This window comes from Quercus lobata, chromosome 6 (genome assembly GCF_001633185.2).
Source record: "Quercus lobata isolate SW786 chromosome 6, ValleyOak3.0 Primary Assembly, whole genome shotgun sequence".
Taxonomy (NCBI): Eukaryota; Viridiplantae; Streptophyta; class Magnoliopsida; order Fagales; family Fagaceae; genus Quercus; species Quercus lobata.
Genome location: NC_044909.1, coordinates 10350404 through 10364306, shown reverse-complemented (window position 1 = coordinate 10364306; position 13903 = coordinate 10350404). Strand labels below are relative to the sequence as shown.

The following is a 13903-nucleotide window of genomic DNA, read 5'->3' as shown; positions in this document are numbered from 1 at the left end:
ACAGCAGCCATTTTTAGTTTTGGCTTAAATGAAATGAAAGAAGTGGCAAAGAAAAGTATTGGGAGTTTTTTAACCCAAACCCAGATCTGTTCCAAACCCAGAAACGGCGCCATTGGATCTGCTCCAAACCCAGATCTGCTCCTGATAAGAACATAAAAAAGGAAAGGAAAAAAAAAAAAAAAAAAACCATTTAGATCTGGGTTGGTGTTTGTGTACAATTGATTTTTGTGGAAGAATTTGTGTACAAATTTTGGAATATTTTGGGTTTCTATTCTTTTGTTCTTGGGATTGAATATTCTGGGTTTGTTGTTCTTGTGTGTTCATGATCAAGATGAATATGGAATAGGAATTTGATAATTTGAATGTGAAATTTATGAGTTTATGGGTTTCTAATCTTATTGTTCTTGTTCAAGGATCTGAGATCTCCATTAATATGATTTTTTGTTTGTAATTCTGTTTGTAATTTTTTTTATTTAGTTAAAATTAATTTTTTTAATTTAGATGCTGATGTGTCCATTTTAATGTCAAAATAATTTTTTTTAATTATTATTTTAATGTGCCGTTAACCACATCAGCTTTTTTTGTTAATTGGCTGACGGTAAGGACTTAAATAACACGTGTTAATTGGTTTAAGGACTAAAAGTAGTAAAATAAAAATGTAAGGGACCAAAATAGAAATGACCCCAAAATATAGGGACGAAAAGAGCATTTACGCCTAAAATAAATTAAAAATTATTGTCCTGCCAATTTAAAAATCTATAACGTATATATCATGAACGCGCGTTGGAAGGTTGTAAAGTTCAAGTCATTGTCATAGACTCATAGCAATCTTTTTTTTTTTTTTTTTTTTTTTGGGAGAAGAAGCTCATAGCAATCAAGTTCATGTATTTACTTTAGATTAATTTCGGTGCAAATATAATAATAATCAAAGATGAGATCTAGGAAGCACAGACACGAACACGGGTATAGATACGACACAGTGACATGAGTAATTTTTCAAAATTATTTACAATTTTTGTTACCTAAACTTTGTACATTAGACAACATTAGACATGGTGACTTCAAAGTTTAGGTACCAAAATGTTGTATAAGAGTAATCCAGGATATCTTACAAAGTAGTACAAACAGCTAGGATAACAAATAATAGGCGCTCAAAGATTCATATTTCCTGCCAATTTACAGATTTTAAAACCTACATTATGAATGTGCATTGAACGGTTGTAAAATTTAAATTTCAAACTCAAATAATATGTATAACAATAATGCTAATAATGCTGCCAAGAGCCTAATAGTTCAATTGGCATATCTTAATGTTTCCAATAGAAATATTCACAATTCAAATCCCCATTTCCCCAACAATTGAATTACCAAAAAAAAGACAATAACACGAATTCATTGTAAAAATGACGAGAACTTCATATGAAGTTGAGAAATTAAAAATGGTTCATATAGAGTAGGCCTATATTGAAAGCAACTTTTATTGGAATGAACAATTAATTTAAAGAAGTTACTTGATTTTTGGGTTGGGTGGTGTATGGTGGCCACAGTTTAGCTTGGGTGGTGTTTCTTCACTTTTGGGTTGCTAGTGACCGTGGTGGAATTGGGTGTTTTCTCTCAATTATGGAAAAAATCGATTTTTTTTTCCTCAAAAAAATGTTTTTATTAATTTCTTGGATTTTTTTCTTAAAAAAAATAAAAAATAAAAACAACATAATGTGATTTTGGGACCCAAACTGCACATCACCTAACGGACACTTATAAGAGGACTTATTTAGAAAAAAAATTAAAAATTGAAGGATTGAATTGAACAAATTCAAAGTTAACATAACTTAATCGAATTTTATGCAAAGTTAATAGGTATAATTTGTAATTTAACCAAAAAAAAATTATTTGACATGTTTTTTTTTTTTTTGAGAAAGTTAATTGACATGTTTTATATGGTTAAAATGACAGAAATTTAAAAATAACGCATAGGCCTTTTATAGTATAAAGTTGGTAGTTTTACTCATCAAAAAGAGAAGGTTGGTAGTAATTTACTAATTTTACCAATTTTCATGGCTGAAACCATAATAACATTCCCGTTAATGTAGTAGCACCAATTGAACATTTCACAATCAAATGCAATAAGAAATCTATCTAGACCAACCAATCCAATAGTACATTATAGATCGTAACATAATTTGTGTCGTTAGAAGGAGAAAGGCCATCCTTGAAGGAAGCCAATGTCACCACCAATTATTTGCGCAAAAAATGGACCAAACTAAACAGTAGTGGTTAGAACGAAGAAACCGTCTAAACGAGTAGTGTCTATTTCGTCGGGGATTTCTCACCTCACATTTGGTATCAGAAGAAACCTTCTATCAAATTATTCATCTTATATATATCTTGCTCCATTGACAATTATCTACAATACCAGAGCCCAAGGGGCATAGAAAAAAAACTGTCAAAGAAAGAGAGCCCCAGCAGCTCTGACAGGCACAAAAAAAAATCAAAAAACCAAAAAAAAAAAACAAAAACAATACTCAATTTGAATTTAGTTTTGAGTCTTAATTGATTTATCAAAAATGACTTTTGGTGGATACAAGGATTCTCCCAACCCTGGACACCAGAAAAAGAAGAAGATTGCTATCATTGGTGTCTCTTCTGTCCTTCTTGTGGCTATGGTGGCTGCTGTAGCTGTTGGTGTTACCCGTAACCATGGCTCATCCAAAACCGATGACAATGCTAACAATGGTGGAGATGTTTCAACTTCAAATAAGGCAATCCAAACCCTTTGCCAGCCCACTGATTACAGAGAAACCTGTGAGAAGACATTGACCTCTGCAGCTGGAAACACCAGCGACTATAAAGCACTTATCAAGGCGGGTTTCCAAGTCGCGGTTGAGGAACTCAACAAGGCAATAGCAAACTCAACCACATTGAGAGAGCTTGCTAAGGATTCCAGAACCAACCAAGCCCTTGAGAACTGCAAGGAGCTCATTGAATATGCCATAGATGATCTTCAAGAATCTTTCGACAAGATTGGAGCTTTTGAATATAGTAAGTTTGATGAGTACCTTGCAGACCTCAAGGTTTGGCTCAGTGGTGCAATCACTTATGAACAAACTTGCTTGGACGGGTTTGAGAACACAACCGGTGATGCTGGTACAAAAATGAAACAGGTTTTGAAAACAGCACAAGAAATCACTAAGAATGGCCTTGCCATGGTGACTGAAACCACTCAGCTCTTGACCAATTTGAACATAGAAAGCGTGAGCAGGAGGCTTCTTTCTAATGATGACCAGCGCAGACTCCAAGAGCCCGCAGACCATTGGTTCTCTGAAGGGCAGCGCAGACTCCTTGCCGCCACAGTAGATAGCGTCAAGGCTGATGTTGTTGTAGCCAAGGATGGAAGTGGCAAATATAAGACTATAAACGAAGCATTGAAGGATATTCCATTGAAGAGCAACAAGACCTTTGTGATTCACATCAAGGCTGGTGTCTATGCAGAGCATGTGATGATTGAGAAGCATATGACCCATGTCACGTTTATTGGTGATGGCCCTACAAAGACCAAGATCACTGGAAGCAAGAACTTTGTTGATGGAACCCCCACATTCAAGACTGCTACAGTTGGTAAGTTTTTTACACTACATTTAAATTATCATTTCTATTTAGTATCTATTTCATGGATTGAATTAAATATTATAAATTTAAAAGTGTATCTAAACTTGTATACCTTACTATTTTTAGTGGTACTAATGCTTAATCACTTTCATTTGGTTGTTGCAGCTGTGGTTGGAAACTACTTCTTTGCCAAGGACATTGGATTCGAGAACACAGCAGGAGCTGAAAAGCACCAAGCTGTGGCACTCCGTGTGAGTTCCGACATGTCTGTCTTCTTCAACTGCCGAATGGATGGGCACCAAGACACCCTCTACGCCCATGCCCACCGCCAATTCTACCGTGATTGCACCATTAGCGGCACCATTGACTTCGTCTTTGGCAACTCAGCTACTGTGTTTCAAAACTGCACCATGTTTGTGAGGAAGCCAATGGATAACCAACAATGCATTGTCACAGCACAAGGCAGGACAGATAGGCGTGAGCCCTCAGCACTTATCCTCCAAGGTTGCACCATTGCAGCTGAGCCAACTTACTTAGCTGTGAAAGATATCAACAGGGCTTACCTTGGTAGACCATGGAAGGAATTCTCAAGGACCATCATCATGCAATCAACAATCGGTGCGTTTATTCAGCCTGAAGGGTGGTTGCCATGGATGGGTAGTTTTGGTCTCAACACTTGCTTCTATGCTGAGATTGGTAACAAGGGTCCTGGTTCTGATCAAGCCAATAGAGTTGCATGGCGTGGTGTTAAGAAAATTACTCTGGACCATGCAGCGAAATTCACACCCGGACAATTCATTGGAGGTGATAAGTGGATTAAGCCCACTGGGGTTCCCTACACTTCTACCTTGCTGTAATTACAAGAGGAATTCATTCGCCCAGCTAATGGTCAATCAGTCCTTTATACAAATTAAGGATCCGAAGTAAACCACATCATACTTAATTATTTTTATCTAAGTAATTCTTTTTTCTTTTCTTTTTTGGAAGTCTTTGATGACTATATATATATGTAGCATTATACGTTTAAGTAAATCAAACACAAATGAGAGAAATTTGTAACTTTGGGATTCTCGAGTTTGAGATTAAACATAGAAAATTATGTACGATTCATGATTAATGAGATATCATCTTTTTTTTTTTCTTTTTTTTTTATTATGAATTTTGCAATACTATTCCTATCACACAGTACAAAGTTTTTGTTTACTTTGCATGAATGTTGTTTTGTTAAATTGGGATTGGTGTTCTTTACTGAAAAATAAGAGTAAAGAACATCAATTCCAATTTAGCCGTTTCAAATGTAGTTAGTGTTGGCTCAGATTCATGTAAAAGACTTATGGATCTATGACATAACCTGTAAAAAAATGATTTTTTTCCCTTCTCTATTGATCATGGATTAAATTCAATATTTCTATTGTTAAACGAAGAGTGATCACTTATAACAAAATTTGAAATTGATACTTTTCTCGACTTTTTGGCTAAGCCTAGGATCGATGATTTACTTATGATCGCTGGAATAAGTATATATGCAATCATAGAATTACTTTTTTTAATTATTATTATTTTATTTGTTTGATGGAATTATCCTGTCACTTATTATTATTATATATGCAATCATAGAATCACTTTTTTTTTTGTAATTATTATTTTATTTGTATGATACAATTATCCTATCACTTTAATTAATTATTATTAAGCAAAGTGCAACGAACTAGAGATTTTGTATCTTTGTATTGTGCTTTCTTTTTTTTCTTTTTTGGATAGGATTTTTTTAATTATAAATTTTAGAAGAATTGTATTGTGCTTTGGTTGGATTATTGGTAATGAATATTCATGTCGGTCGCGGAACTTTATCAAAAGTAAATACAGCTCCCCTTTTTCCAACTTTAACGGGCTATCTTTGGGCCGTTTTGGTCCAATACATGAAGAACTCTTGAGAGCCCAATTCTTTCTAATTAACCTTTTTAATATTTCAAAAAATTTGATCTGAATACTAATTTTAAATCAATAAAATTTTTCTTTTAGAAAAATTTAACTTAATTCTTATAAATTTGAAATGTAAATATTTGGTGATAGACAAAGTATAGTGATGGACTATTAAATAGGGGAAATTATACTTTTCCTCCTGTATTTAGGGTTGATATAATTTGCAAATTTACCAAAAAAGAAATAATTAGCAACATTTAACAATATGATTATATTTCCAATGATTTATATAATTTAATTTTTTTTGAACAACATAATAATATTTTTGTTACATTCTTCAATACAATCATGTCTTTAAATTCAATAAATAAAAATTAGATATAATATCTTACCTACAATATTAGGCCCCCTAATATATTCAAACACTTGATTGTATTGACCAATAAAATATAAATAGTAATATCTTTTTTAAGAAATAATTAAATTCAAAATAACTTAGTGTTTGAATTCAGTTCGAAAATAAGACCTAAGTTTTACTAGAATTCAATTGGGTAACTTATTATACAAGTGTATTAGAGTAAAGTAAAAATTTTGTCACCATTGTTACCATTCCAAAATACACACATGTCATGTGACACGATTTGGGAACCCCAAGACTTTATACACTCAATTAATAACTCTTATCTTTGTAACCAAAAAAAAAAAATACACAAATCAGAAAAGTTCACAGTTTCAATCAACTTATTCCTTATTCATTTTGTTTGTGTGCATACTCTACTTAGTGACTAATAGAACATTAAGGTTTAGGACTTTTAAATGTTTGGATTCCTTTAAAATTGTATTGATTAACTCTAATAAAATCTTAAAAAATCAAAGGCAAAATTTTTAAGGTTTAAATTAATATGATTTTAAAATACAATTGCATAATTTGAAACTAAAAATATTGTAAGATTTAATTAATAAGAATTTTAAAATATACATTGTAATTTGAAATTATAGGGTTTAACTTGAAACTAGAAATTTATAACTTTCTCTATTTTTTTTCTTTGTTTCATAAAAAAAAACCTTGAAATTAATTGATTTTAAAAAAAAAAAATACAATGAGAAATTACACTTTATCCCCTTAAACTATGATTCTTTTTACACTTATCCCCTAAACTAAGTAAATGTACACTTTACTCCCTTAAACTATATCTTTTCTACACTTACCCTCTAAACTATGGGAATACGCATTTTATCCCTCTAAACTATGAATTGTTTTACACATGCCCCTAAACCATGAATATAACTTAAGGGTAAAGCGTGCATTTTGATAATTTAGGAAATAAGTGTAAAATGAGTAAAGTTTAGGGGTTAAAATGTAATTTCCCCAAAATACAAAATAGGGTCATAGGGATGGGAAGTCAAGACTCAAGAATGTTTAGATGCGAGCGGGAAAACGGTCAGCGAAACTTTTTGAATTCCCAATCTGCTCCTCTCTCTCTCTCTCTCTCTCTCTGCATTTTCTAGAACCCTAACTTAGTTAGCACAAGATTGGACACTACTCTTTCAATTCCTCCCATTTTCTCGGGAAACAAACAAAAACCCCCCAACAACCCATTTCCAGAATTTTCTTCTACACCCTGAAACCCTAACCTCCGTTTTCGCTGCGCTAATGAAATTGGAGCAGCACCACCACAATCATAAGCATAATGCACAACCCTGTACAAGAAGATGAGTAACACTCGAGAAGAAGCAAGCGCAAGTGGTTACCACACGGTTCAGCCAGAGCGTGACCTCCAATCCAATTGGGAAGTCGACCTCGCCAAGAAACTCGAAGACTACCTGTTCAAGATTTGCTCCGGTGAAATCCCATACGACGACCACGCCCCAGTCAATTTCGCCGAAGGTTTCTCTCTCTTTCTCTCATCAATTTACTAAATAAAAAAAAGAGTGTATTTTGGTTTTTAGGTTTCTGAATTTGGTGTTTTTTGTGGGAAATGTAGCTGCTTTGCTGCTTCAGGGTTCGGTTCAGGTGTATAGTCGCAAGGTTGAATACCTTTACTCTTTGGTTTTGCGTGCTTTGGAGTTCCTTTCTCAGAAGAGGTTTGTAAATTTCAAAATTTTTTTTTCTTTTTTTGGGTTTTTAATAGTTAAAATTGTTATTTGGGTCTTCTAGGTTTTTTGTATGATTATGTTATGAAATTGTAGCTTTCGGGTCATTATGGTTACGGGTTATAGGTGTAATTGAATAAAGTTTGGTTTTTTATGTTGGATAATGCCTGGGGGCTAACTTCAATTATTCGATTTTGAACTTTGGCCTAGTGGGTAGTCAAGAAGGGTTAAAGATTGTCTTTGAAAGCCGAAATTCTTGGCTTTGCTAACTACTTAGCCTATTAGGGGTGAATGCTGTTGGATTGGGTACAACTGGTTGTGGTGGGTGGGCAGTTGCATGTAGGTTTTACTGGCTAGAGGCAAGTTCAAAGGGCTCTTCTTTAGAAAGGTTCCCTACATTATCAATCCAAAAAAAAAAAAAAAAATCTTGACTTTGCTAGATTGGAAATATGTTGCTTTAGTTGTCGAACTACTTGCTGTAGTATGAAGAGTAATATGTAATTGCAAGTAATCATGCCAAACGAATTGAGATTGACTTCCATTTTGATGGCCAATACTGAATTGAATGTTTTGGCATAAAGTGATGAGCTTTCATGACTTGGGGATGTACCTGGCAGAAATGTTGGAGATTTATATTAAAAACCTGGCTAATGTATTCAATACTTTTGCATATACCTGTAAGAAAAAATACTTTTTCATATGATGTTGTTGAATTAAATTTAAATAAATGGCTAGACATTCGAACATTAAAAACTTGGCTAATGTATTTCAAATTTGTGAAATGCATAATTTCAATCATATTATGTTATATATTTTTCTCAAAGGGATGTGGGGAATCAAACTTCTTGAGTAAATTATTAGTCTCTTTGTTTTCTCTTTCTTTCTTTTAAAGATATATATGAGTGCCCGTGTGATTGTTTTGAGCTCGATTTGAAAGTTGAAAGATACTCATGCATCTGGAAAAAACCAAGTTTTGTTCCTTTCTTGGTAAGGTTAGTTTAAGTCACCAAAGTTTTCCATCTTAACATTATTAAATATAAGGCTGATGTTCCACTTGTTGCCTTGAATATAGATGTAATTAATAGCTTGATTAGACTGCTTTGAAACATCACTATCATCAAAGCTGGAAACTATGGGGTATCAAAAAAAGGAAATGCTATAATAAACTTTTGATCTTTGATCTGGTGGATGTTTCTCTTGCTGAATAATTGGTAACATGGATGGTTGAGGAAAAGAAACTTGTACTGAACATCATCCACTTGATATCCTTGGTAGTATATAATTACAAATGATATCTTTGGAAGTATGCTCCACTGCCCAAAATTCAAATGACCACAACTGTGCATTGAATCATGCCGATTTCCGCATATTAGTTTCAGTTTTATTTTTTATTTATAAAGCAGGCAGCAGGATCAGTCAGAGGGCACATCAGTTCAGCCTGAAGAAAGTGGTTCCCATGCAGTTGCTGATGAAGAAAACGATCTGTTTTGGGGTTCAGATGATATCCCAGGTAGCATGTTACTTTGTACTATGTCATGGTGAAGTTATATAGCAAGCATCAACTAAAAATTCCTCCATTTGCAGTGGAAGCAAAGACTTGCTTAGATAGTCCAACAGGCAAAGATGCTCATTTGAATCACTTTGTGAAGCCCCCTGCAAATCTAGTCGTTCTTGAAGGTGATTGCCTAGATACTACTGCTGATGGCGGGGAATTAGAGTCATATCTGGTACCATAGTTGCTTCATTTGTTAATAGATTGAGGAATTATTAGCATATGTATTCCAACTCGTTAATCATATCATTTATTGTTGCAGTTGGCCACGAACGATCTTTACCAGGATTTTATTCTATTAGATCCATGCGATGCTGCAGCAGTTGATGAATTTTTCAAGGGGGATAAAGCTGGTAAAGGCCAAAATAGTGCTTACAGAGGCAGCTCAGCTCGCAAGAGCTTTCTATCTCCCACCAGACGTTCTGGGGGAACTGCACGTAAGTCATCTATTAGAAAGAGCCAGGATCCCAACCTCATCCAATCTCCTCGGGTTGGTTGCAGCATTGATAATAATCGAAATGTTGAGCCAAACCCCCCTTCCTGTGATAATTTTGATGACAACAATTGTGGATTTGATATGGGCGATAGATATTCAGAACCTAGGGATTTGGATGATTCAGATGATGATGATGATCCATGGAAGCCTTTGAATCCCCATGAACCTGGAAACTTGAGAGTGAAGCCTTTTAAAAAAGGTTGCTGAAACATTTCTTTCTTTAGCTTACTTTGTTCTCAATTTCATATGCATGTAACACTTTGCTTTTCTATTTTTGTTTAATACCTAGCAGCGAAAGCTTTCAGAAGGAATAAGGTTAATTCTTCAAAGGGAGTTTCCATATCTACTCTTTTTCCAATTGCTAGATTGCATGGTACTATCAGTCCGGAGCTCACTGAAATCTGGGAGATGCGATCTCAAGCTTTTGAAAGACAAAGGGAGTTCCACTCTCCTCCATTATATGAAAAGGTACTTTTTCTTTCATAGGTTTTGTTCATTTAAATTGGTAGTTATGATTTATAGTTCCTGTTGTTCTAACTGCAGTTACGGCAATCACTTACTAATGGAGGACATGAAACATTCAATGCCTTTAATAATCCTGAGGATGACACTGAGGACTGTGCATATGATAGCGGGAATCCTCATTTTGGGGAACCTGATTCTGACTTTCCGGAGAATATATATATGGATGAAGATGTACCTCTTCACAATGAAAAGGTTAGGAGAGATCAGCAATATGATTATGTTATTAATCATTACATCCACAACAAAATAGAAGTATTTTGTTAGATTTTTTATTCATTGATCTTTACACAGCATGATGATGGTGCTGCTCACTTTGGTACCAATGAAGACTTTGGACATGAAGATCCCAATTCTCATGCAAGCCTGGAAGACCTTTGTCGCTCTCACCTAGTAAGCACAGAGTTTGTTGACTTTGCAACTGAGACACTATAGATTGTTTATACCATTATATCTGTAGGAGCTAATTTGATATCTCTTAGGATTCAATCTGTGTCTCAAGAATTTTAAAGCATGTGGTTGTAAGTCAATACTCATGTTTGAGAAAACAAGAAATTGGTTGAGTCTGGCTCTAATTTTTAATGGAAAAACATTAAACTAAAAAGCAGCTTCTTGTTAAAAAGTTTACCCTGCAGCAACTATTAAAACCAGTTATACTATTCACAGCACGGGGAGTGCAAAATACCACCATAAGATTAATTCTGGAAGTTGGAATGTTTGATGTAAAAGTGTCTCATTTGCATATTTGCATCCATAATTAATTTAGATACAGTTAAAACACCAGTAATCTTAAATAATGAACTTGCTTCAAATGCAGCTTTTTTGGTTCCCTATTTACAGTCCTATAAGATTTATATTTATATCTATATGCAGCCATCACTTTCTCGTCTAATGTCTGAGTATATTTGTTAACATTTCAGAGATTGCTGTGAGTTTGATTATGGGAGTCTGGTCTCTTTAACTTTGCAATCACATTTTCATCATTTATTTTTTGCTTTGTTGATTAACCATGTTTTCTCATGTAGGATGCTCTCCTTGCTAGCATAGCTGAAAATGAGAAGCAGACTGAATTGGCTGCTCGGGTTTCGACATGGAAACAGAAGATTGAGCACAACTTGGAGGAGCAAGTGAATACTATCACTTTTGCTTTCTTTTTGTCTTAACTACCACAATTTTTTTTTATCGATTGCAGCCAATTGTCATATTACATTATTCTTGCTCATTTAAATTTGTTTCTAGTAATTTGAATTAAAACAACCTATACGTCTGATAGGAATCATGCCCTCCATTTGATATTCTTGACTACGGCGATAGGATTCTTGACAAACTATCCCTTGAAGCGCACAATGGAAATGTCATGTCTTTTGCTGATGTGGTAAAGGGACAAGAGAAGTACAATGTGGCTCGAAGCTTTTCTGCACTTCTTCAATTGGTAGTTCCACATCTAGCAAAATTTTATAATTTACCTTTTTTATTTCAAGGAATTGCTTCTTGATAAAATGTCAATTATATTCTAGTATGAAACTTTGAAAAGATGCTATTATATTTCCGCTATAATCTCTTATGGTGGTGAAATGATCCCCAAGGAATCAGATACTGCTTGGCCTATAGATTATAAGGAATTGTGATTCATTTTCTTTTCAGGTGAACAATGGAGATGTTGATTTAGATAGGAGTGGAGTCGATGGCAAGTCCATCTGTTACACTGCTGTGAATCCTTTCCACGTTCGTCTCCTCAGCCATGACAAGAAACAGGAGGAAAAACAATTTCGATTTTCAAAAAAGAGAGCTAAATCTCCAATAGGAAAAGAATGTGCTAAAAGCAATAGGAACAAGCCTGGGAAAGATAAATCACCCGCCAATGATTCATCTTCTAAGGAATATAAATCAACAGAGGGGTCATCACAGCCAAATTGCAAATTTTCTGTGAAGCTAGGAAAGATCAGTGGTGTACGTTGCACTCCTGAAGGCAAGAGGAGACGAAGGTCAAGATTAATTGAACCAGTTGACCTACATTCTGCAGGATGAAATAGACATCAGTAACAAGTCGCCACTTTTTCTTGTCAGATGACAATTCAATACCTTTTGTTGAATCACTGAGGTCCATTAAAGTGACCTTGTAATTGCAGTTCTAGATTGCTAACAATTATTAGGTGTTACCTGTATTGTTTTCCGTTTAACCTTATTACCTGGATGTACTATATAGATCCTGTAACACCATGTATTTTTATCAATGCAGAATGATCTATTTGTAATATATACAAAGACCAATTTTCCTTCAGTATTGATTCGTCAAAAAATAAAATAAAATTCCAACTCTACTGCCCTTGATGTGATTTATTCACTCCTCTCTTTCTTTTATTTATTTACTTAAAAAAAGAAGAAAAATAAAGACTGGGTTTGTTTCCCATAACAGCCAGTTCAATTTATACCTAATCTTGTTCCTGATTAGCTATTATGGGATTCTGAGATCAGCCCCAGGCCCTCAACACATGTAAAAGCTTTGTTCTTGAAGCAGCATGTGCATACGTGCGTGCAAGTGTTCTCTACATGTGCTTTCATGTATATAAAACTCAAATTGTGCCAAACATGGTTTACAATAATATCAAGCTACCATGATGAAGCAAAGTTAACTTTGTCGTGCAATGTAACCAATTTGTGTTTCCTAAAGTTTTTAATGTGGAGTTGGTTGGCTCTTACTCTGGATTGGCCAATCATCCTTAGTAAAAGTCAATGATTTAGTACGACATGTGGGAGTGGTTGTTCACTCTGCTCTGAATTTGTTAAAAGTCGGTGGCAAGAGTGGTTGTTAATGCTGCCTTGATGATGTTAAAAGTTGAGGTAATGATTGTGGTCGGTATTGAGGTACCTACCTTTGATATTATGGGGTTGTTGCCTAGTTTTTGTAAAAGGATTTTATTAACATGTGCCCTTAAGACATATGTTAGTAAACTTTTTTAGAAAATTTTTTATAAAAAAAATGAAAAATATGTTAACTTTTTTTTTTTTTTTTTTTTTTATGACTTTTTCAATTCTCTATAAAATGTTTTAAAAAATGAATGATTAATGTGTGTCGGACTCTTTGTAAAATAATTTTGCAAAAATCACAATTGTGCTTGAGTAGATATCTAAATCATTATAATCTTAAAGAATATTGTTGGAGAGTAATGCCCTATACTATATGTTCCTTCTTTCCTTCTTTTTCTCTCCTTTTATGTTTGTATAACTGCTTGCGAGCGTTTTATTAATTCTCATCACTACTACCTTGGATACCTTTTCTTTGTGAAAATATAGAAGATTTCAAAAATTGAATAACCTCTAGGTAAAATAGATCATCCAGAATTATGTGATTAGTAATTATAGATTTTTTTACCATATTTATCTATTCTTAACCATTTATTTATTATTATAAAATTATTACTAAATAAGGTAATATGCATATCTTAAATTAACTATTAAGATTAAATAAGTATCTTCACAATAAAAGAAAATTAAAAAAAAAGGTTCGGTTAATGGGTGTCCTTAAGGCATTTGTTAATAAACTAATTTAGGAAAGTTTTGATATAATTTTTATGAGAAATATAAAAAATTAAAAAAAAATTAGTTCTTTTTTTTTTGGAATTCTTTTTTCTTTTCTTATAAAAAATTTCAATAAATATTTCCTAAACTAATGCCTTTAAGACATTTGTTATTTTTTTTTAAAAAAATAA

At 33.7% G+C, this 13903-nt stretch overlaps 2 protein-coding genes across 5 annotated transcripts; both read left to right on the top strand.

Moving 5' to 3' along the window:
• Positions 1 to 2423: 2423 nt before the first annotated feature.
• LOC115994241 (probable pectinesterase/pectinesterase inhibitor 21) lies at positions 2424 to 4744 on the top strand. The gene is made up of 2 exons (XM_031118307.1): positions 2424 to 3615; positions 3772 to 4744. Exons 1-2 carry the CDS (start codon positions 2565 to 2567, stop codon positions 4461 to 4463), a joined length of 1743 nt encoding a protein of 580 aa, XP_030974167.1. The 5' UTR covers positions 2424 to 2564; the 3' UTR covers positions 4464 to 4744.
• A 2210-nt stretch (positions 4745 to 6954) lies between these two features.
• On the top strand, positions 6955 to 12474 carry LOC115995342 (condensin-2 complex subunit H2). Of its 4 annotated transcripts, none has more exons than XM_031119865.1 (11): positions 6955 to 7417; positions 7515 to 7614; positions 9027 to 9133; positions 9208 to 9350; positions 9438 to 9870; positions 9964 to 10139; positions 10215 to 10388; positions 10488 to 10586; positions 11219 to 11320; positions 11467 to 11625; positions 11838 to 12474. In XM_031119865.1, exons 1-11 carry the CDS (start codon positions 7243 to 7245, stop codon positions 12219 to 12221), a joined length of 2052 nt encoding a protein of 683 aa, XP_030975725.1. In that variant the 5' UTR covers positions 6955 to 7242; the 3' UTR covers positions 12222 to 12474. The 4 variants fall into 4 exon arrangements, with proteins under 4 accessions (XP_030975725.1, XP_030975723.1, XP_030975724.1 ...); XM_031119863.1 differs by having other exon boundaries at positions 9961 to 10139; XM_031119864.1 differs by having other exon boundaries at positions 9024 to 9133.
• The last annotated feature ends 1429 nt before the right edge of the window (positions 12475 to 13903 follow it).

What these genes read in the sequence shown, in the direction of transcription:
- LOC115994241 (XM_031118307.1), top strand. Translation starts at nt 2,565, where the DNA reads ATGACTTTTGGTGGATACAAGGATTCTCCCAACCCTGGACACCAGAAA. An exon ending in ATTCAAGACTGCTACAGTTG is followed by an intron (nt 3,616 to 3,771) that starts GTAAGTTTTTTA and finishes TGGTTGTTGCAG; the next exon opens with CTGTGGTTGGAAACTACTTC.
- LOC115995342 (XM_031119862.1), top strand. Translation starts at nt 7,243, where the DNA reads ATGAGTAACACTCGAGAAGAAGCAAGCGCAAGTGGTTACCACACGGTT. An exon ending in CTCCTCCATTATATGAAAAG is followed by an intron (nt 10,140 to 10,214) that starts GTACTTTTTCTT and finishes TTCTAACTGCAG; the next exon opens with TTACGGCAATCACTTACTAA. An exon ending in ACCTTTGTCGCTCTCACCTA is followed by an intron (nt 10,587 to 11,218) that starts GTAAGCACAGAG and finishes TTTCTCATGTAG; the next exon opens with GATGCTCTCCTTGCTAGCAT.